General features: G+C 38.4%; 2 protein-coding genes across 2 annotated transcripts; one reads left to right on the forward strand and one right to left on the reverse strand.

The window, feature by feature from the left end:
- Positions 1-2,996: 2,996 nt before the first annotated feature.
- On the forward strand, positions 2,997-7,815 carry kcnk4a (potassium channel, subfamily K, member 4a). Its single transcript, XM_062999747.1, has 7 exons — positions 2,997-3,185; positions 3,964-4,078; positions 4,181-4,341; positions 4,751-4,937; positions 5,620-5,756; positions 6,709-6,986; positions 7,065-7,815. Exons 1-7 carry the CDS (start codon positions 2,997-2,999, stop codon positions 7,615-7,617), a joined length of 1,620 nt encoding a protein of 539 aa, XP_062855817.1. The 3' UTR covers positions 7,618-7,815.
- A 5,020-nt stretch (positions 7,816-12,835) lies between these two features.
- tgfb5 (transforming growth factor, beta 5) lies at positions 12,836-21,817 on the reverse strand. The gene is made up of 7 exons (XM_063000400.1): positions 21,472-21,817; positions 17,863-18,026; positions 17,558-17,690; positions 15,818-15,928; positions 14,903-15,077; positions 13,623-13,776; positions 12,836-13,512 (listed from the first exon to the last, which is right to left on the reverse strand). The coding sequence occupies exons 1-7, from the start codon at positions 21,815-21,817 to the stop codon at positions 13,354-13,356; spliced, it is 1,242 nt and encodes a 413-aa protein (XP_062856470.1). The 3' UTR covers positions 12,836-13,353.
- Between the last annotated feature and the right edge of the window lie 870 nt (positions 21,818-22,687).

A 22,687-nucleotide genomic window follows, 5' to 3' on the forward strand; every position in this document is an offset into this window, starting at 1 on the left:
CATGGACAATTTTGTATCTCCAATTAACCTCACTTGCACGTCTTTGGACTGTGGGAGGAAACCCACACAGACACGGGGAGAACATGCAAACTCCACATAGAAAGAACCCGGACTGCCAGGGCCTTCTTGCTGTGAGGCGACAGTGCTTTCTTTTTGTTAAGATGTAGATTATTGGTTGATGATATTAAATCTTATTATTATTTTATTTTGTCCCAAATGATGCTCCTACATACAGGACTGACGATTGTGTTTAAGGTGTAAAAGCTGTATGTCTTTAGTGTTTTCTATTAATTGTTGTTTAATATATTTGTTCCTGGGAACAGGACAAAGCTTATTCACCCCCCTACCCCCACCCCCTGAGTGCTACGTGTGTAAAATCTTGTGTGAATCTTAGGGGGTAGGTCCACAGCCTCCCCAAAACACTGGGTGCAGGCTGAGAACACACCTTTGACAAGGTGGCAATTCTTTGCAGTGCATCACACACTTGTTTACTCACACATAAGGATGGTTTTTATCTATGTTATGTCTTTAAGAGATGCATACGTGGGGTACATCACCAGATCATTTGAACGTATTAGTTGTATGTATGTTTGCACTATGGGACAGTTGCATACAAGTGCAAGCATAACTCGCATCTCTACCTCCCTGCTTCTATCCTCCTCCTCTCTGTTATTCCATCTCCAGGGCTTCTCTGATCTCTGTGCTCTCTGTTTTCTCTCCTACATCTTCTGTTCTTTTTCTCCTGTGCTGGCAGGCTGATGTAAAGGCCTGAGAATGGGGAAACACCCGGTGTATGTTTGCAGACAGTCACTATAGTTTACTGCAGAGAGGGAACTCCTCACTGTTACATGCTGGGATCTCAGTTCTGCATCTAAAGAGGTAAGAGAAGCGGCATGGAGCCTACATTAGATGTGTTTTTCAATTGAATTTTTTGTTCATTGAGGCGTGTTGTATTGTAAAACTTTAATGCATGATAATGTGCTGTAGGATTTGTTTAGCTTTAATATGTATTATACTGGTATAGATATGGTCATAATGTACATTGTTGCACAGGTGCATATCTTTGGAAGTACTTTAAATGTCTTAAATCATTATTATCAATTTAATGGTTTGTTTATTCAGCTAATTATGGCCACCTTATCAAATGTTTGGATGGTTTAGTTCATAAACCAAAACCTTATCTTACTCTTGTTTGAATAATACTGCTACAGCTGTGCTGAGAATATGAAGCAATACACAATTATTACTGAGCTTAACTGTACTAATGATTAACAGCATTTTACTGTTTTTTTTATTTATTACTGTTTTACTGCTTTTCTTTTGCTGTATGATGTTGTAATATAAAAGCAGGTTTTAATCTACCCATCATATGTCTTGTTTGATTGCTTGTTTTACAGACAGTGCCTTTTCAGTTTTATTATATAAATATGTAGTTATTATATATAATAGGTAGTTAGTTATATAAATCCAGCATATGTTCAATCATTTATTTTATTGTATTTAAACATTAATATGTATAATCTAATATATCATGTTTTTTTGCTGTGTAAATATTAACAAAATATTGATCTGTCAAATTGCTGGAAAGCAACAGTTGGTTTACCAAATCTTTTAGAATGAGTCATGTCAATTAATCATATTCTTAATAGTTTGATGTTTTTAATTTTGAATGACACTTCAGACAAAAATGAGAATTAATAACGAACAGAGAATCCTACATTTACAGAATATGGAGCAGGATAAAGATTTTGTAAAATAAATCATTATATGTGAATGGAAATCACTATTAATCCACAGTGTCTATTTAGTGGAATGAATACATTAATTCTTAAATGATTAAATTTTCATTGTATTTATTTAATATTTATTAACACATTCACTGTTTACAGCATTTAGGATGTAGTGACAGTCAAGTTCCTCAGCAATCTGACCTGCACCTGTGACTATATGCTTTTATATATCAGAATAATTCATTCAAAACTTATTGATGGATTTTAGACTTTTAACACAGAACCTTTTGATTAGAAATGCTGCACACTCTGTTGTGCTAAAGCTGTTTATTTGCACAATTTTTAGAGCAGCTGTCAATTCTCCCTTTTTTATAGCATTTTTACAAATAAAGAATAAAAAAAAGTTGTTTATAATAATAAGAATTATTATTGTTATTGTGTTTATAGCAATATTTATGTTTCTGTTCATGAAGTATTCTTAATTAAGAGTCAGCAATCATAAAGTACAGAAATAATAATAATCTTGTATCTTGTATTAAAAAATAACCACAAAATATGATTAAGTCAGATCAGACAAGTACATTTTAAATCCTGATTTTAAACATTAATAAAACTATAACATCCTAGTCTTGGGAACTGTTGCACAAATTTTGTTAGCAGTCTGACTTATTTTATAATTTTTTAACATTTTGCATTTGCTTTATTCTTTAGTCAGTTTTGTATTGCTAGTCTTACAGGCTGCTCCACGTGCCCGTGATGCTGAAGGTCCTGCTGTACATCAGGATCCTGTCACTAAGCTTAAGAATGCTGTGTTTACACAGACCCTCGCCGGAGGATCTGTTACTATGGCGTCATTTGTTGTGTTCCCATCTGTTATGCTTATGATAGTCTGTCTCTCGTCTGGGTTGCGCCAACACCTTTCGACATAAACCCATTGTTTTGACTGCTGTGCTCCACAGGTTGCTTTAGGTGTCAGTAAACGAGGTCTGATGTATGGAAGACCGAAAGATACCAGATCTCTGTGATGGAGGAGAAAAAAACTGCAGATTGGAATGACGGCAAATTGTCATAGGTGACCTTTAGCCCTCAAATGTGGTACATAAACCTATACTGCATAAAGATTCTTATCAGCTCTTGTTTTTCGCTTTCTGGTTTTATCTTATATTGTTAGGGAAAACAGACTCCTACTAGAAAGACCATTTCCTCTCCAGTTCATTGATGTAGATCTGACAGCCCCGTCTATATCCCTGAGGAGACAAAGAAACCATGCGTTGCTCGACACTGCTTACAATCCTGACTGCTGTGCTGCTGTATCTGGTGATTGGAGCACTAGTGTTTGGCTGGCTGGAAGCTCCCAAAGAAGAACAGGCTTATGAGGAGCTGCTCAGCTCACGACTCGCCTTCCTGAACAACCACAACTGTGTTCAACAGAGCAGCCTCAGTGAGTTCACTCAGGTACATTTATATGCTCAGGTAAACATAAACATTCTGATAATTATGACTTGCTAGAGTAAAATTAGTACAACGTGGTCTGTTCACTTAATAAAAATACACAAACACATCTGGCCAAAACTAGTAACACACAAACAATTAAACTTTTCATCTCTTTATTAAAAGTCGTGTAAGCCCACTACCACTAGGAGTGAGGATTTGAATCCCCAGCAGTACTTTCTGCCAGTTGGGCATCTACATACAGACATAATTGGCTATGTCTGGGGGAATAGGGGAGAGGGAGTTCCTGTCCAGGTTCTGTTACTGCACTGTGGGGGGTAGGGTGGTGGTGCTGGAGTCTATGCCAGCTTTTTAATGGTCGCAAGGCACACAGTAACACCCTGGACGCGACGCCAGTCCATCGCAAGGCAGACACACACATACACACACCCATTCACCCTATAGGGCAATTCAGTGTCTCCAATTAACTTGACTGCATGTTTTTGGACTGTGGGAGGAAACCGGAGCTCCTGGAGGAAACCCACGCAGACACGGGGAGAACATGCAAACTCCACACAGAAAGGACCCGGACCGCTCAGCCTGGGGGATCGAACCCAGGACCTTCTTGCTGTGAGACGACAGTGCTACCCACTGAGCCACTGTGCCGCCCCAAAGCCAAAACATGAAAATAAAATAAAAAAAGAAAGTGAAATCAGTTTTTTTTAATTGCTGTAAATTTTGCTAAAGGTGGTAAAACCAGTTATAAAGTTAAGGGGCAATAATAAAACATATCTTTGTGCAGAAAGTAATCGATGCAATTGAAGCTGGTGTGGATGCAAGAAGCAGTGCTAATTTCTCAAGCAGGTGGGATCTAGCCAATGCCTTCTTCTTCTGCGGGACCATCATCACCACCATTGGTAAGAGGGTTACTGATTTTAATTTGATTAAAGTTATAATTTCTTTTTGGACATTTTTGCTGTTAATACTTCATCCACAGTCTTCCACAATTTTCTGCCCAGGCTTTGGAAACCTCTCTCCAAAGACAGAAGGAGGGCAGTTGTTTTGTATATTTTACGCCCTGGTCGGGATTCCCATGTTTGGAATACTGTTAGCTGGAGTGGGGGATCATTTGGGAACTATACTCAGGAGAGCAGTGGCAAAAATAGAAACCTTGTTCCGGGTAAGTGTTGACAACATACTTTTATCATTCATTAAATGATGCATCACACTTTTTATGCAATTAAAAGATAGGTAGTGTAATAAAAGGGGATTACAAGAACATAGACGATCCCTTGTGACCCAAAGCAAGACCAGCATTTTTAAGACCAAGACCACAAAAAGGAATTTACTAGAAATCAAATGTCTAGACACTCTTGATTTAATTAATGCTTAGCTGAATGAAGTACTTAGCATGTGGGAACTTTTTAAAGACTAGAATTACCTCATTATGATGGTTGAGAGAATGCAGAGAGTTTGCAAACTGTTATTAATGTGAAATGTGGTTATTTTAAAGAATCAAAATTATCTGCTATCTTTGTTTTCACAAGGTTCTTATAATCTTAAATGGTCTTGAATTATTTTTATAACAGCAGAAGAAAGTAAGCCACACGAGCGTACGGGTCATATCAGCACTGTGCTCCATTCTGATTGGCTGCCTGATCTTCATTGCCTTACCAACCCTGGTGTTTCAGGAAGTGGAAAATTGGACGCTTCTGGAGGCAGGGTACTTTGTAGTAATCACACTGACAACTGTGGGCTTTGGTGACTATGTAGCAGGTAGGAAATGTGGTTAGGAAGCAGTCTATTGCATTTACGTTGGCTTTACTGGAAATCTCATGCTTTTTCCCCCTCATGCATGGTTTCTAATTATCCAGTCTCTAATTAAGCTAATTTCCCCTGGGAATTTGTGGAAGAGGTTAATTACAGTGAAGTTTCAACAATCCAATTAAATTTTAAATTGTGCCTGTAAATTATGTTTCTAGCCAAGGATCTAAGTTCACAAATCTTATTCTTAGTGATTTAGACTAGCTGCTTGCTACTGGCTTAATTTACATTTTACATTTACATTTTCAGCATTTAGCAGACGCTTTTATCCAAAGCGACTTACACAATGAGCAATTGAGGGTTAAGGGCCTTGCTCAGGGACCCAACAGTGGCAACTTGGTGGTGGCGGGGCTTGAACCGGCAACCTTCTGCTTACTAGTCTAGTACCTTAACCACTGAGCTATCACTATTAATTAATAGATTAATTTACTGGAAATATAAATATTACTAATATTATAGTTGGAGCTTTGCAGCTGAAAATGTGCATTTATGTGCATTAACCTGATTCTCTACATATTTATTTATTAATTATTTACATATTTAATTAGAAAGGCTTTCCATACATCTAATGAAACCTTGAGTTTGGTCATAAGGATTCAGTTTAAGTTTGACTGTTCCTCCCTGTGACTCTTAGATAACCAGAGGAACCTCATCCCTATGTACAAGCCCCTGGTGTGGCTGTGGATCGTGTTTGGTTTGGCCTATTTTGCTTCCATCCTCACGATGATAGGAAACTGGCTCCGAATGCTCTCCAAGAAAACCAGGGCAGAGGTGCGTGGTGTGAGTTTCTTAATTAGTAAAATAGTGTCTGGAAGTCATTTATTCATCTTCAGCAGCTACTTTATCTTGGGCCCAATGCTACCTGGAAATACTGGTCCCAAAGCAGTAATACACCCCTGACAAGGCACCAGTTCATTACAGGGCAGCATACACCCATTCTCTCGTGGTAAACATGTTAAGGTTCATTCATAAAGCTAGTTTTTGTCAAACAATTTAAATAATTTCTTATTGTTCTATTTCTTTCAGACAACAACAGCCAGATTACTCACTTTACTAATTCTTAACTTTTTACATTTGTAATAAGAGAATAAATTCCCAGCCTCATCTACAAAAATAGTGTAACAATGTATTTTCTGCTTCTAATTTCTGATACCTGGTGTGCCCAGCTTTGGTCTTAAAGTTTGGCAGTTTGGTTAGTTCCCAGTTCCAAAATGCATCATTTTAACTTACCAATGAACTACTCAGTATAATTGTATTAAAAAAAAGAAATGCTCAGACTATACTATTTTTTTTGCCCCATTGATTGAAAAGCTATGAAAAAAGTGATACAGCTACAATGCAAAACTGTCTCTTTAGCAGTAAAGGATACAGTGCACTTCTGTGTAAAGGCAGATTCGGGGAGTGAAGTTTTTGCATTATTGTTCCTTTTTAGTGCTGCACCGCTCCAAATTCCTGGGATGCAAATCTAAAATTTAGTCACTCTGTGTGAGGAGGGGATTTTCCTCCCATGTTCACATGGGTTTCTCTACTTTCTAAAAATGTGTAGATTTTACTCTAAATTGCTCTCATGTGTGGGTGAGTAAATGGATAAATGTGTGATGCCCTGGAATGCACTGGCATTGGAAAGGGTGTCTTCCTTTCCTGCACCCAGTGTTTCCAAGTAGTCTTCGGACCCACCTGATCATAACAAAGCTGAAGATTGATGGTAAATGTTTGTCTTAAGATGGAGGAGCTCAGAGCCCATGCCACAGATTGGACCCAAAACATCCAAAACATGTCTATGGATTTCCGCATCCCTGTCCCCCTGGACCTTAATGACCCTTTCCAGCTTCAGCGGAGACGTAGAAAGAAGCGCCACCGTGGTGCCAATCGGCGCCGTCCGAGGCTTGCTTTGGATGGGCTTCCACTTGATGTTTCCCTAGGGGCCGAGTCCATCCGGGAAAATGGCCATCTGGTCGTGAGCTGGCCTGGTTCCCGATATAACTCTGCATCTGACACCAGGTTTGAGAATCTCCATGTTTCACTTGCTTATTTACGGCTTAATAACAAGTTATAATATGATGCTTTGGTTTTATTTAGATTATACACAGGATCTGAAATGAGGCCTGGATCACAGCTGACAAAAGAACAAAGATCACAACCTGTCTCACGGTCTGAACTGAGATCAGATTCCTTGCCTGCATCAAGGTCAGTTTCGGGTTCCGACTCCATATCCGAAACTCCATCAGAATCTTGGTCTGAGTCGGAGTGGAACTCACAGGGATCAGGCTCAGCGGCCGAAGCCGAGAGTAAGCAAACAAGTATGAAGGATGTCCCTGTTGTCTTGGTGAGAAGTAACACAAATCTCCCATCTACTACTCCTCCTCCAGCTCCTTTTTCTCCCTCTACTCCTTCTTCTCTGCCACGCCCCTCTCTTTTGGACTTTTTTGGTGAAAACTTTGCATACATCGATGAGTCTTCAGATACTCTGAGCGACCGCATCAAACTGCCTGGAGCTGGATTGAACATATCTAGTAAGCCCAAGATGAGAAGGCAGCTTCCTTACAGAGGTTCTTTAGGGCTAGAGAGAGCATGTAGCAGTGAATTTCAACCTCCATCAAACCCCCCAACACCACCACCATTTAAAAAGTGACTCAGGACGCTCGAATAACTATTGTATTCACTATGCATAGAGCATGTCATTAAGTGAATATTTACGGCTATGTTAAGAATTTTATTTGATACTTAATTTTTTGTACTTTTTTGCAGTTAGCCCAAACGTTCACATGACTGTTTCAGAGAGCATGAACTGGGAATGAATGATCAATATATTTAACAATAAAATACTTAACTTGTGAGCTATTCATCTGGACAGAATCAGGTACTAATTTATGCATGAATCCAGGTAATTACAAAAGGCTACCAGCCTTTTAATTGCAACTGATTTTTTTTATTTCGTTATCATAACTTTCTTTTAGCTGCATTTATTATAAGCGCATTGTTTTATGTCAGGTGTGTAGAAATATATAAAACAAGATGAATATACACCGATCAGCCATAACATTAAAACCACCTCCTTGTTTCTACACTCACTGTCCATTTTATCAGCTCCACTTACCATATAGAAGCACTTTGTAGTTCTACAATTACTGACTGTAGTCCATCTGTTTCTCTACATACTTTTTAAACCTGCTTTCACCCTGTTCGTCAATGGTCAGGACCCCCACAGAGCAGGTATTATTTAGGTGGTGGATCATTCTCAGCACTGCAGTGACACTGACATGGTGGTGGTGTGTTAGTGTGTGTTGTGCTGGTATGAGTGGATAAGACACAGCAGTGCTGCTGGAGTTTTTAAATACCGTGTCCACTCATTGTCCACTCTATTAGACACTCCTACCTAGTTGGTTCACCTTGTAGATGTAAAGTCAGAGACGATTGCTCATCTATTGCTGCTGTTTGAGTCGGTCATCTTCTAGAACTTCATCAGTGGTCACAGGACGCTGCCCACATGGCGCTGTTGGCTGCATATTTTTTTGGTTGGTGGACTATTCTCTGTCCAGCAATGACAGTGAGGCGTTTAAAAACTCCATCAGCATTGCTGTGTCTGATCTACTCATACCAACACAACACACACTAACACACCACCACCATGTCAGTGTCACTGCAGTGCTGAGAATGATCCACCACCTAAATAATACCTACTCTGTGGGGGTCCTGACCATTGAAGAACAGCATGAAAGGGGGCTAACAAAGCATGCAGAGAAACAGATGGACTACAGTCAGTAATTGTAGGACTACAAAGTGCTTCTATATGGTAAGTGGAGCTGATAAAATGGACAGTGAGTGTATAAACAAGGTGGTGGTTTTAATGTTATGGCTGATCGGTGTATATCTTTATATCAGTTAGTTGTGAATTGAACAGTGGATGAGCAGATGGCGCCCTCTTATGTCGACCAGACCGAATTAATTTGATTTTTTTTTGGTCACCTATTTTTTTTATTATTTTACTCTGATAGAGTTTAGTAGAGAATATTTTGTACGTGTCTACAGTCTTACTCAACGTAATGCTATTAAATTATTATTATTAATATTAAAATCATAGTTGAAGCTATGTGACTGAAACTGAAATAGTCACAGTAACCTGATTCTTCATATAATTATTTATTCCACAGAATCACCTTCCAAACATCTAATCAAACAATATGTAAAAAAAAAAAAAAAAAAACCTGATGTAGATTGCAAAGAAAAACAACGTGTTTATGGAAAAGTTAAAACAGATGCAGATTACTGTGACCAGTGCGGTCCAAATGAGCTTTTAAACGTCCACACTGGCGAATGAGAGAGAAAATGGTTTCAGGCCAGCGGGAGACAGCTCTCGGAATGGCTTTTGTAGGGGCTCTGAAAAAGCCAGACTCCAGGGATAAGTGCTGGGTGCATATAGTGAAGGTGGTATTTAGATCCAAGAGGACAAACACATGATGGTAGTTTGGTGAAGAGCTTCACCACAGGGCCGGCAAAGCTTCACTAATTTCTACCTCTGAGGGCCTGAAGCTCAGCCCCGCCTAACACTGCCTCACTACGCTCACAGCAATGATGCATCTGGATACTTTTAGTTGTTTTTTATATATATTTTGCCCAGAAAATCTGTTGTGATCTGCTTGATAAGCTGCTTTTCTCCCTTTTGGGCCTACTGACTTTTTTCTTTAAGTATTTTGCAGTCAGGTTCATTGGAGCTACTAGAATTTGTGTGTACGTGTGTGTGTGTGTGTGTGTCTGCTCTGTGAAGGACTGGCCACCTGTCCAAGATGTTTCCTCCTTCTTGCCCAATAAATCAGACCACTGCAACCCTGACCAGGATAAAGCGATGGTAAAACAGACAATGAATGAAAGTACATTGTTGTGTAAAACCATGAAGTTTATAAATAATAATTATTGTATGGGGTTGTAATTCAAATACAAGTCAAGTTTTGTTATAATTTGCATTTCACACACTGTCCCAACTTTTTTGAAATTGAGGTTTGTTTGTTACAGTAGCATTCAATATTTTACAATTATTTTCAAAATTTTTACCTGCAGTGTAAATGTAGTCAGCGTTCTCAAATATGTAGTAAATTATAATTAACAGTTAATTTATTCCTCGTGTCATTTTAAAACTCTACAATCCAACCCAATTTGACTACACTTTCATTAAGTGTCCGCAAAAAAGCCTATGAATATGACTTCCATCTGAACCAAGCCTGCGCTGGTTTATTTTGTGGTTTGGAGAGGTTGTAGGAAGGAAGTAGGACAGAGTGTAGGAGAAATCTCTGTGGATTTAATGGATGGACTATGACATTTCAGCTTAGATTTTACTCCAACCTAAAAACATTTTCTGATGTGACAGTCTCTACATTTAAAACAACTAATTAATGAAAGACATCTTAGGAAAAAAAGACTAAAATACTGCGCCTAACAATTTCTAACAAGCGTATGCAATCAATTATAAAAATGAATGATATGCTTTTACTTTTGTGGCAACAGTTTGGGAAAGATTCTTTACTATTTCACTATGACTGTTCCCCTGTGCACAAAGTGAGGTCTATAATGACATGGTTTGGAAAATTTGGTGTGGAGAAACTCCTGTGGCCTGCACAGTGACCTGACCTCGACCCCACTGTACACTTAATGTCATGCAAGCCAGGCGTTCTTGTCCAGCATCAGTGAGCATTTAGAGAGTTGGGGAAAGCAACAATACACACCGGGCAGGCTTCCAGTTTACCGCAGAACACACCAGACACTCGACAGACTGTAGCCAGTCTACTATTTGCATGTTTCAACTGGCTGTTAATCTGGGGTATTAATATAAAGTGATACAGAGGTCAAATGTATTTAAATAATAAATAAATAATAAGTAATATTCTTAAATAATAAGAATACACATATTAAATCAGACAAATGTGAATATATGGGGATTTTAGAGAGACACGTGCTGCTATTAAGAAGACCATGCCATCTATTCCCAGGAAGTCCATGGTTATTTCAGTGTAGCTTTGTAGCCACAGATTGTGCAAATCTGGAGCCAGCAGTCCAGGTTTGTCCTTTTTTGAAAATGAATGCTGCATCATGAATAGGAGAATCAGACAATGGTGACCAACTGTTGAGCACTTTAAAGCTTTGCATCAAGCTAAAATTACAATTTAAACTTGCAACAATTAAAATCCTGTTCCCAAACGATTAAAAAATGTCATTAACAGGAATGATGATGCAACACAGAATAAATATGCTTCATTGGGGGGTCTTCAAAAATGTGCTGGTTAATTAAAGGGTCAGGAGCATTTAAAAAAGGACAGATTCTTGTTTTTATTGCATTTAAAAAAATTTCCCAACTTGTTTAAAAATGGGTTTTGTTTAAGTGGACGCCACAAGTAATTCAAATGCCTGAAAAAAAGACCAGATTGGACATGCTAGTTTATTGTAGCCTTGCTATAGTGTGAAATAAGCAACATTTAAAAATGAAGGTTAAGTCTAAGTTAAAATCTAAAATTTAGATTCATCTGATCTGAAACTTGAACTTACTCTACAGATGTTTAGATACAAATATTGTATGTAAAGTCTCGTGAGGTAGCAGTTGCTTATGCAGATGCAATATTTTTGTTGATGCCATTCAGATGGCACTTACCATGTTTTTTCATGGGTTATAAAAAGTTGTTTTTATAGGGCTGGAAGAAGAGGCATTTCTCCACTTTTAACTTTGGCAGCTAGACACAGAAAGCCTCTCATTTCCTTGCACATGGCCTCAGCGGCCACAGAGTTACTCAGATAAACATTAGAGCAGCACAAGAAACGTAATGTCTCCTCCAAAAAAGCAAACAGTAGCAGGCGATGGGAGGACTTTATGGTTTAAAGAGTAAATTGAGGCTTTGCTAGTTGAGAAAAGAAAAAGAAAAATAAGCAGGCGCAATATGTAGGTCAACAAAGCCTCCCACATACAGAGAATGCCAATATCCAGCAGTGTAGGTGAGTGTGTGGTCAGTACTGAGGCGTTACTTAAACAAACTTGTAGTAAAAATCTCGCTCTTTGTGCCGGAGGTTATAGGTGGCGTGAAAATCGCTATCAGCCTCCGTTTTTTTGCGTGACTTGTTTTCTGCTGAGTTACCACAGACTGAATGCCAGGCATTTATATCTGGTGTTTTTTTGGAAACTGTTTCCATCCTGTTTATGCCGGAGTTGCACAGGACTGAACCACATTGGTCCACACAGCTCACGACACAACCACAGGCTGTCAGTGCCCACGATAGCCTACCAAAAAAAATATTTATTCAGTCTTACCCTGCTAATCAATATATATAAAACAAAAAACCAAACAAACAAAAACCCTGCATCTATACTGTATATTACTTTATTATTTAGGGATAACTGCAGTTAGTTGTTGAAATACTCCAATGCCTTTCAGATCTATCTGCAGGTAGGTGTGAATGAAAAGTTAAATAATCTAAAGCAGCCATCCTAGGTAATTTCACATTTTTGAAATCCTAATTGTGTATAAAGTTATGTGTTTATTTAAGAACTTGACTATACAATATTAATGTAAAACAGTTCTAGTCCTTTCCTGTTTTTACAGTACACATTACTATTGTTTTGCCATCTTCACAACTGTTCCACACGTAACACATGTACCCAGCAGAAGTTCTACCTCAGAAGATGTAGTCTAAACACGTTTTAATTGAATGTTTGACTGCTTCATTATGTACGTTTTAAGTAAACTTTTTCCATTCTTTTTTCTGAATACAGAAATTAGATATAATTAGTGTGTGGACGTTTCTATAGGTAGTTTAGAGTGAAACACACAAGACTATTTCTTTAATGTCCTTCTAGATTATCAAATTCAAAGTCATGTAATCATTTTTTTTATTTGAAATATAAACGTTTACAACTCTTACCAGACTGTGGAAATTATTTACATTTGCGTAATGAAGAACAAACAAAACTGCTCTACAGTTCTACAAAAACCTGCTCTTGCTCAACTAGGTTCACTCTCTTAACACCCTGTGTTTTTTGACTACCACCATCATGAATACTGTAATATAACTGAAGCTCCGATAAAAAGATAAAAACACTATAATTAAAGTAACGTTGAAACCTGAAGTATAAGATTTAATGGCATTATGTACCTGAAACAGTTTCAGTTGGTGAAAGCGTTGTTTGAATACATTTATCAGCTCTCTGAGTCAACTCCAAATAAGTGAAACCTGAGGAAAGAACATGCACACCAACATCTCAGGTGTGTATGCTGGGACTTCCGGCTGTCCAGAGACACTGTCGATACTCTACTGCACCTCCCGCATCCTCTCCTGTGCACCACCTTGAAGCTCCATCTTTTGAGTTCCTCCACTTGCATATTTTTATTGGTCAGCGGCATTTGCAGGATTTGACCACCATGTTTGAGAGCTGCTCCACTCGCGGATTACGACCCATGAAATAAACAATAGTGAGGGGCTCCAGGTCCTGAGGTACACAGCAGGGAGACGCTGATGCCTCTGGATTTAATTTGTTATAAAGTGGCAAAATCTGAGAAAAACAGAGCAAGACATCAAGAATAATTGTATTTATAATTTTATATATTTTTAAGTAAAAAGTAAAAGGTGCATTCATTTGGAAACTGCATTTCATATACATACCATATTGTAGTGATTGTCTGCGCTCCATATGTAGGGACAGTTACCAGCACAGAAATTTGCTTTGTAACCTTTTGGTTCATGGATCCACTTCCAGTTTAGGTCTCGACGGAAGTCAATGTACAGAGACCTTAAACAGCAGCCTTGATCTCCATTTCTGTGAGAGAATTTACACACAAAATAAAATAGAGTACAGACACAAACTGGTTTGTGAACATTTTAAGGTTCTGAATAAATTGAATAAACATCAATTCATTTAAAAATCTTTTTTTTTGTGGTGTTCTCGTAAACTCTTGTAAACTTTTTTTTATAAAGCAAACCCATGAAATCACCTGTCAGTGTGGCACAACAGTCCACTGATCAAATCAAAATAAATATGAAAGAGCATTCTAATGAACTCTTGGATCTAATCAAAGTAGCACAGATGTGAATATATATGGACAAGTACAGCTTTACAGTCCTCAGATTTCAGTGATGTCCACAAATTATTAATTTAGCTGCATAAAAAGTTATATAATGTCATTGAATCTTGTGGCATGACCAAATTACTCACTAGTGATTATTAATAGGTGACATCTTTCTGCCTATATAAAAAGGGCTAATCTGACTGTGATTATTAGAGCAGCAAGCAATAAAATAACAACAGTCTTTAAAACTCTTTATAAATCTTAGGAAATATATCATGTCTTTTATGAATGTAAAAGCCACGAGAACACAGCTGCCACTCTTCATGATTAAGCAAGCTTTATACATCATGCTATATATTAAAATATATACTGTATATATCATGAGTTTAGGTTATTTTTTGGGCATGGTTATGCTAAAATGATCATATTAAAAATCGACTGGTCTATGAGTCACTTTATTTCATGTAATTTTGCACCGTTTCTAGCTCAGTAAGATAATTTAAGATATTATCCCTTATACGGAATGTCAAAATCACTGGTTAGGAGGATTTTCTGCACAGTACAATGTTTTGTAAGCAGTCTGGTAGCCCAGATGTCTTTATAATTTCTTTATATTGTGTACAGTTTACACAGGAATCAGAAAGCATGTGCCCAGAAGAGGTTTATGCACATTGCTGTGATTTCTTCTACACTTAAATACAAGACACTCCCTAAGCAAGTCACTGCATGCAAACACTAGGCACATTGTACACCAGTAAGTTTACAGTATAATCAGCTACACTGACTCTTTCATACATGCTACACACACTTGCAGATATTTGTAAGTCTGATTTCCCCTTAAATTACACAGTTGCATTCATGCATTTCAAATGGTACCTTAAGCATGTCGAGTCTGCGGCTGCCCTCTTCTTACGATTCTTTCTGTTTGGGTTTTCCAAACGATCCGTAGGCAAAAGGGTCAGTATGAGGTGTGGTGTTTTAGTACTGAACTCTAGCTGGCCTTTAGTTAAACTGGGCCTCCTCTGCTGGCGAATAAGGTCATCATCAACACCTGTGAAATGCAACAGCGGTTTTTCAGAATAAATGCTCTTTACTGCTAAATATGTGGTTGGAGTTCTAAACTAGGATCTGCCAGGCTTCCTCTGCTGGGCTTTTAAGCCAGGCTCTAAACCACGGTAAACAACCATGGCAACTTTTCAGCACGGTCACTGAAACCAAACTTGAAGTCACAGTCAGCTCCATAATTATTGGCACTTCTGGTTAGGATGGGGACAACCGTAGAAATATTTTTGGTTCATTTTAGACAGCGAAATGTTTAATTGAAGGAACTGCATTTAAAAAAGGGGAAAAATCTATATGGTACAAGGATTCAGTTTTCAATTTCAAAAATGTCTGTTTATCCATGAAGCCACATATCCTAACAAGGTTCCCATGGTCATTGGTGGAAAACAGCCCCTGAAACACCCTCCATCATACTTTACAATGGAGATTAGGCCCTTTTCTGTATAACCATTCTTTTTACATTATTGCTGCCAAAAATGATGACAGGACAAAATAATAGAACCCGTTTCCAAAACCCACAATCTTCTGCCAGTTTTCAAGCATAATCCTTGTATTTTTTTTTTTACCCTTCCAAGCATCCTCCACAGTCATGTATGTATTTCTTCATAGCTATTGCCTGACTAGCTACCAATAGCTATTGGTCACTACACTTCAATAATTCTGAAGCTGACTGTACATCAGTATAAAACAAAAATTCTGATTGGATTATGCAGGAAAAGAAAATCTGACCTGCAAATCGAGCTTCCAGCTCCTCACTCTTGTTGGGCGTGATATTGTTTGCGGATTGAAGAAATGTGCAGCAAGGACAATGAACACTAAGCATCATACCCAGGTTCTTTTCTGAGTGGGAAGATAATAAAGAGAAAATTAATGCCTACAAACGTTGTCATTTTTACAAAAAAACAGAAATGATTCATGGCAGGGCGGCACAATATGACTGTTATTCATCTGTGATTCTACAATATGCAAAGTAACTCTATCAATTCTAATTACACAGATCAGCCATAACAGTAAAACCACCTCTACAGTCACTGTCCATTTTATCAGCTCCACTTACCATATAGAAGCACTTTGTAGTTCTACAATTACTGACTGTAGTCCATCTGTTTCTCTACATGCTTTGTTAGCCCCCTTTTATGTTGTTCTTCAATAGTTAGGACTACCACAGAGCAGGTATTATTTAGGTGGTGGGTCATTCTCAGCACTGCAGTGACACTGACATGGTGGTGGTGTGTTAGTGTGTGTTGTGCTGGTATGAGTGGATAAGACACATCAGCACTGCTGGTGTTTTTAAACACCTCACTGTCACTGCTGGACTGAGAATAGTCCACTAACCAAAAATATCCAGCTAACAGCGCCCCATGGACAGCATCCTGTGACCACTGATAAAGGTCTAGAAGATGACCAACTCAAACAGCAGCAATAGATGAGCGATCGTCTCTGACTTTACATCTACAAAGGTGGACCAACTAGGTAGGAGTGTCTAATAGAGTGGAAACAGTATTTAAAAACTTCAGCAGCGCTGCTGTGTCTGATCCACTCCTACCAGCACAACACACACTAACATACCACCACCATGTCAGTGTCACTGCAGTGCTAAGAATGACCCACCACCTAAATAATACCTGCTCTGTGGTGGTCCTGTGGGGGTCCTGACCATTGAAGAACAGGGGGAAAAGGGGGAAACAAAGCATGCAGAGAAACAGATGGACTACAGTCAGTAATTGTAGAACTACAAAGTGCTTCTATATGGTAAGTGGAGCTGATCAAATGGACAGTGATTGTAGAAACAAGGATGTTCTGTACAGATCATGACCAATCTCAGCTAATTACAATAAGAATTTCTGTGTGTTTTGATGAATTGTGGAGAAATTTGGGCAGCAACATGATACAAGAATTTAGAATAAATTTTTAAAATACAAAAGTGTCTAAACAGTCAAATGCAACAGTTTGGGCACTGCTGGCTAAATAACATATTTTTGATTTAGTAAGAGAAAAAGAATAATAACATCTGCACCAAACTTGTAAAATATTGTGACTTATGCACATTTTAATGTATTATGTAATATCAGTAAATTAGCATACTGTTTTTAACATCTGTTCTTACATAATTACAAGATACGTAATGTAAAACAGAATTATAAAATAAATATGATAGCTGAAACTTAATATGGCTCATTTACTCAGGTTGTATTGCATAACAGTTTAATTTTACAAGCACTGCTACATGTTATATGAGAGGCTCCCTATAGACAGTGCCAGTTATTTGCAGGACAAAACTCTCATTAGTACTCTAAGTTAAAACGGTGCAAGCCATTTTTAACCATTTTACAGGATGTACCAGTATGTTTCCAATATATTCCTAAGAAACTACAACTGCAATGTGAAACAATATAATTGCTATATAGTGTTTCTCCATACGGTGCAGCCCTGCTTCCTCATGTAATTTTGGTGTGTGAACTGTCTGACCTCTATATGCCATCCACTCTTTCACAGTCTCAGTGACGTCGACAGACAGCCATGCTCCTTTGGCTCGTGGCTGTACTGTTCTGGAGTCAATGTATTTATGTGAGGAACTTGTAACATCATTTGATTTTAAAACCTGAGGAAGAAAAGGCAGGAGGTGGCGTTACAGACTGTAACTTTTAACAATGAATCTAAATTATTTACTTTGTTTATTATGATTATAAGCAGCTGTTTCTTGTCTAGTGCAGGATTTGCAGTAATAACCTCATGCTTGCCCACATTAATGAAGCTGTGTGTAATAATCTCACCTGGTATATCTCCACCCGCTGCTCTGAGGCGCGAGCCTGTGTGTTTTGCACCCTGTAGATACGAAATTCTGCTTTGACAAGAGCGCTAGCGTTCCTGTCTAGGTTAGAGATGTCGAACCTCACCACCTTGAAGTATGGACTCTGTGGCACTGTGTTTATTGTATCTGTGAATTAACAAGAGCATTCTTTGAAAACCTATATTTAAATAAAATCACATATAGTGCCAAAACAACACCTGTACCCTCCTAAGCTTTCTACAAACTCATTTAGGCTATTTGAAGATCTAAGATATTGGTTTATTAAACAACAGGTATACATACAATTAGTTCATTTTGGACTGCAACTATAAAATGTAGGTATATTTTTTAATAGCTATTTTTATGTGCAGCTATATGATGTACATTCAACTACAACTTTTAAAGCTGGAACAGAACACAGAACCATTTACTTACTGCAAACTTTTAACAGTAGCAGTTTTTAGTAAATTATTATCTACATTAGGGAGAATAAATGTTATGTTGGGGAGGCCGGATTTTGTCCTATCAGAATAACCAGGGTCTGGTTGTTATATACCAAATTAAATTGGTATTTTGTTTATGTCAAATACAAGAAGATATGTTGTAGTATGTGTTTGTAGTTACGGCATGAATGGATAATTCTTCATTATAAAACGGATAGTTCCGGTCCTAAAATCTGATTGGCTGAGCCGCGTTCGAAGCGTTGTAAAATCCCCGATAAATGCACACCTAGGACCACCTCACATCATTCCATATTAATACGCCACTGAATCGAAAAAGTTAATGTTATTTTCGCCCTCATGTTGCCTAGCAACACTGTTAATCGAACTATTTTGCGTCGCGGAAGAACGCTTTCTTGTAAGTTTATACACGATAAATACATTTATGAATTAAACATTGTTGTATTTATTATATTTTTTGTTGACCGCCGTTTTATAAAAGCAATAAGCCACTCGAGACCGTGCATTACTGTTATGATTTTAGCACGGGGAAAGAAGTTTTAGGCACTCCGCTTCACGTCGTGCCAAAAACGTCATCCCCGTGCTAAAATCACAGTAATGCACGGCCTCTCGTGGCTTATTGCTTTAATCAATGTCACAAGTAAACTGGCTAAAATGATTAATAACAAAGTGACATTGTTAACATTTTGGCTTTTAATTTGGCAAATTTTAACTAGATTTATTATTCCATGAATTTAAAAGCTCATTTTCTATTATAATTTTAATACAACTTGGGCCACATTAACATTACCTTTATTTTTATTTTGTCATTTATATCTTTACTTGTTGTAACATGATCTAAGAAGTTGTTGGATATTTGAACACTATGATTATATTTGACATTTTGTAAAAGTCAAACGATACAGAGGAGGTAGCACCACAGACAGTAACACCACAGACAGTAACACCACAGAAAGTAACACCACAGAAAGTAACACCACAGACAGTAACACCATAGACAGTAACACCACAGACAGTAACACCACAGACAGTAACACCATAGACAGTAACACCACAGACAGTAACACCACAGACAGTAACACCATAGACAGTAACACCACAGACAGTAACACCACAGAGAGTAACACCACAGAGAGTAACACCACAGACAGTAACAGAGAGTAACACCACAGACAGTAACACCACAGAGAGTAACACCACAGACAGTAACACCACAGACAGTAACACCACAGAGAGTAACACCACAGACAGTAACACCACAGACAGTAACACCATAGACAGTAACACCACAGACAGTAACACCATAGACAGTAACACCACAGACAGTAACACCATAGACAGTAACACCATAGACAGTAACACCACAGACAGTAACACCACAGACAGTAACACTATAAACAACACTGCACACAATACAAGACGTCTCAGTAAACAGAGAAAGATATTTACTGATATATAAAAAAAATTTAAGAACATAAGTTGACAATTTTGAGTTTAAATGAAAAACATCTAGTTCTCTTGACAAACATCCATCTGCACTGTTATTCAAACCCTCTCCCCTTCTCCCGCCTCAGTACTTGGAGGAACATCCTTTTGCCTTGTTAAACTCTAACAAGTGATTTCACTAAGTGCTAACAAACTTCTGACACCTCTCTTGTGGAATCTTCACCCATTTGTCTCACTGTTGCCTCACAGCAAGAAGGTCCGGGGTTTGATCCCCAGGTGGGCCGGTCCGGGTCCCCGTGTCTGCGAGGGTTTACTCCGGGTGCTCTGGTTTCCTCCCACAGTCCAAAGACATGCAAGTGAGGTGAATTAGAGACACCAAATTGTCCATGACTGTGTTCGATATAACCTTGTGAACTGATGAACCTTGTGTAATGAGTAACTACCATTCCTGTCATGAATGTAACCAAAATGTAAAACATGACATTAAAATCCTAATAAAACAAAACAAAATCACCCATTCGTCTTGTGCAAAAACTTCCAGCTCATTGAGGTTTGATGGATTTTGTGCAGCAACTGTTTTCTTAAAATTCTAACAAAGATTTGAATGGATTCTATTTGATTTAAATCTAGAGATTTCTCAACCACTAAACTAAGCTTTGGGATCAGTGACTTGCTGGAAAGTTCAATTATCACCATGGTTTAATTTCACCACGTAGGGCAGAAAATTCCTCTATAAAATGCCCTGGTATTTCTGTAAATCCATGGTGCCATGTGGTCATATGGTCAAGACTGCCAATTCATGCAGCAGAAAAACATCCCCACATCATCACTGACCCACCTCCAAACCTGACTGTGGGGAACTATTGTTCTGGTCATAAGCCTCGCCTTTCTTGTGCCAAACTGCTGATCGATGCAACACACCTTGAACACTTGAACCTCAGTGTGGTGTTTATATAACACATCATAACTAAAGCAGATTGAGTCCAAATGGTTTACTCATGTTGCGGCCCAACTTTAGGTCATAAGGACTAGCAGCATCATTTAAAGTAAATTCTAGCTCTGCAGACCTTCTTTTGCAATTAAATGTATATTTTGCTATTTATTTTATAAACTTTGTACAGTTTCCATGATTTATAGACACTTAAAATTCTATTGCATTTATAAACATTTTAAAATAAGAGCAGCATGGGTTTAATCCCAGCCTCCAGTCACTCTGTGAGGAGTTTTGCATGTTCTTTCTTAGCCAGCTTCTGTTTTCTCCAGATACTCCAGTACTCCAAATGCTAACAGATGTAATAAATTATACAGAGGAAATTATATGCTTTTAACTTTGTATAAACAATATAGGGAAGGCCCTTTCCTGTTCATGTGCACAAAGCAGGGTCTATAAATACAAGAAGAAAAGCTTGGTTTAAAGAAACTCCAGTGATGTTAACAGAGCTTTTTTGAGGCTTTCTTGAACATCTGTGCCCAGCCATACAAATGCTCTTTTGACTGAATGGGAACAAATTCCCACAGATATGTTTCAACAAGAGTGGCTGTTGTTCTAGCTTAAAATATCACACAGATGTCACTGTATTTTAACACAATTTGTCTTTAAAATAGGATGTACATAATCATGTGTCCAAATACTTTTGACCAAGCTCCCTGTTTGATTAAGTACAGAAAAGAAGGTTTTTACTCACTGGAATCTGTGCGCGGCATCATGTCTATACGCTGTACCTCTTTGGCGTAGTAATCCTCCTCACTGCTCTCCCGCTCGCAGGCGGACTCGGCTTGGAGGGCTCGATCCTTTAACAGATCCTTGGTGCTGTTATAAAGCAGCATGACTTCGAAGGGCACCTTGTCTGGCCGCGGGCTCGGTTCAGTTTCGGGCGGCGAGCGGATGCGCAGTTTGCTCAGAATCTGGCCGCGTACCGCCTCTATCCTCTTCGACTTGTGATCCTCTAAATCGTACGACTGGCACGTCGAAAATCCTTCGGCAAAAACGGACAACTTCAGGATGAGCAGAGTGAGACTGATGAACCACATGACTGAAGGAGCGGCAGAAGAGTGTGTGTGCGGGTCCGGTGTGTGCAGCTGCTGGAGTGGATAGAGAGTGTGTTGTAGGCTGCGCTGTGCGCGCTGCACCTGGTGACTGAACCGTGCAGCGCTCACATGCACGTTTTATCTGCATGTGCACGCAACACACACAGTGTTACTCCCAGGGCGACCGAGTTTTACACAGTAACCTAAAGTGTATCTCACTGCCAAGCTCATTTTAGATCAAAAACTTGGCCTAAATTTAGAGAAATTTAATTTGCGTAATTGACATCCAAAGCTCTTTCACTAAATTGCGCACCATTGCGCACGCATCATCCAGAACTCCAGCATATGTTAGTTATAAATTATACCTAAATGCTGCTTAATAGTCTAGTAAATATTTAATATAACATTTGCTATTGCTGAATAGTTACCGTCGAGGTAAGAAAGTGTAGGCTATCCTCTGAGTTTCTGAGGTCCACTGTGGTGGCGCACTAATGCCTAGAATTCCGGCGGTTTGACTTGGAGCTTTTTGAGGGAGCGCTATTTTAGTGCATCTACTTTCTTTATAACGTTTCTCTCCAGTTACTTTCCCATGACGCTTTAAACTTTTTATTCAAAACTCAGTCTTGGTGTCAGGTTTAACGTCCTAAATCAATGTCATCTACAAAAGTATTTCATATTATTCCTGACGAAAAGAACGTGGACTCCCTTACTAATTATTTAAACGTTTGAACCACATTTCTTGCTATCAGGTATAAAAAATCGTTTATATAAAATAAATTGTATGCTACAAAGTGTCTACAAAGACATGAAGAAAAGCTTGGTTTAATAAACCCCAGTGATCTGCACAGAGATTTCTTGAGGCTTTTTTGACCA

The sequence above is a fragment of the Trichomycterus rosablanca genome, chromosome 8, assembly GCF_030014385.1.
Source record: "Trichomycterus rosablanca isolate fTriRos1 chromosome 8, fTriRos1.hap1, whole genome shotgun sequence".
Classification (NCBI taxonomy): domain Eukaryota; kingdom Metazoa; phylum Chordata; class Actinopteri; order Siluriformes; family Trichomycteridae; genus Trichomycterus; species Trichomycterus rosablanca.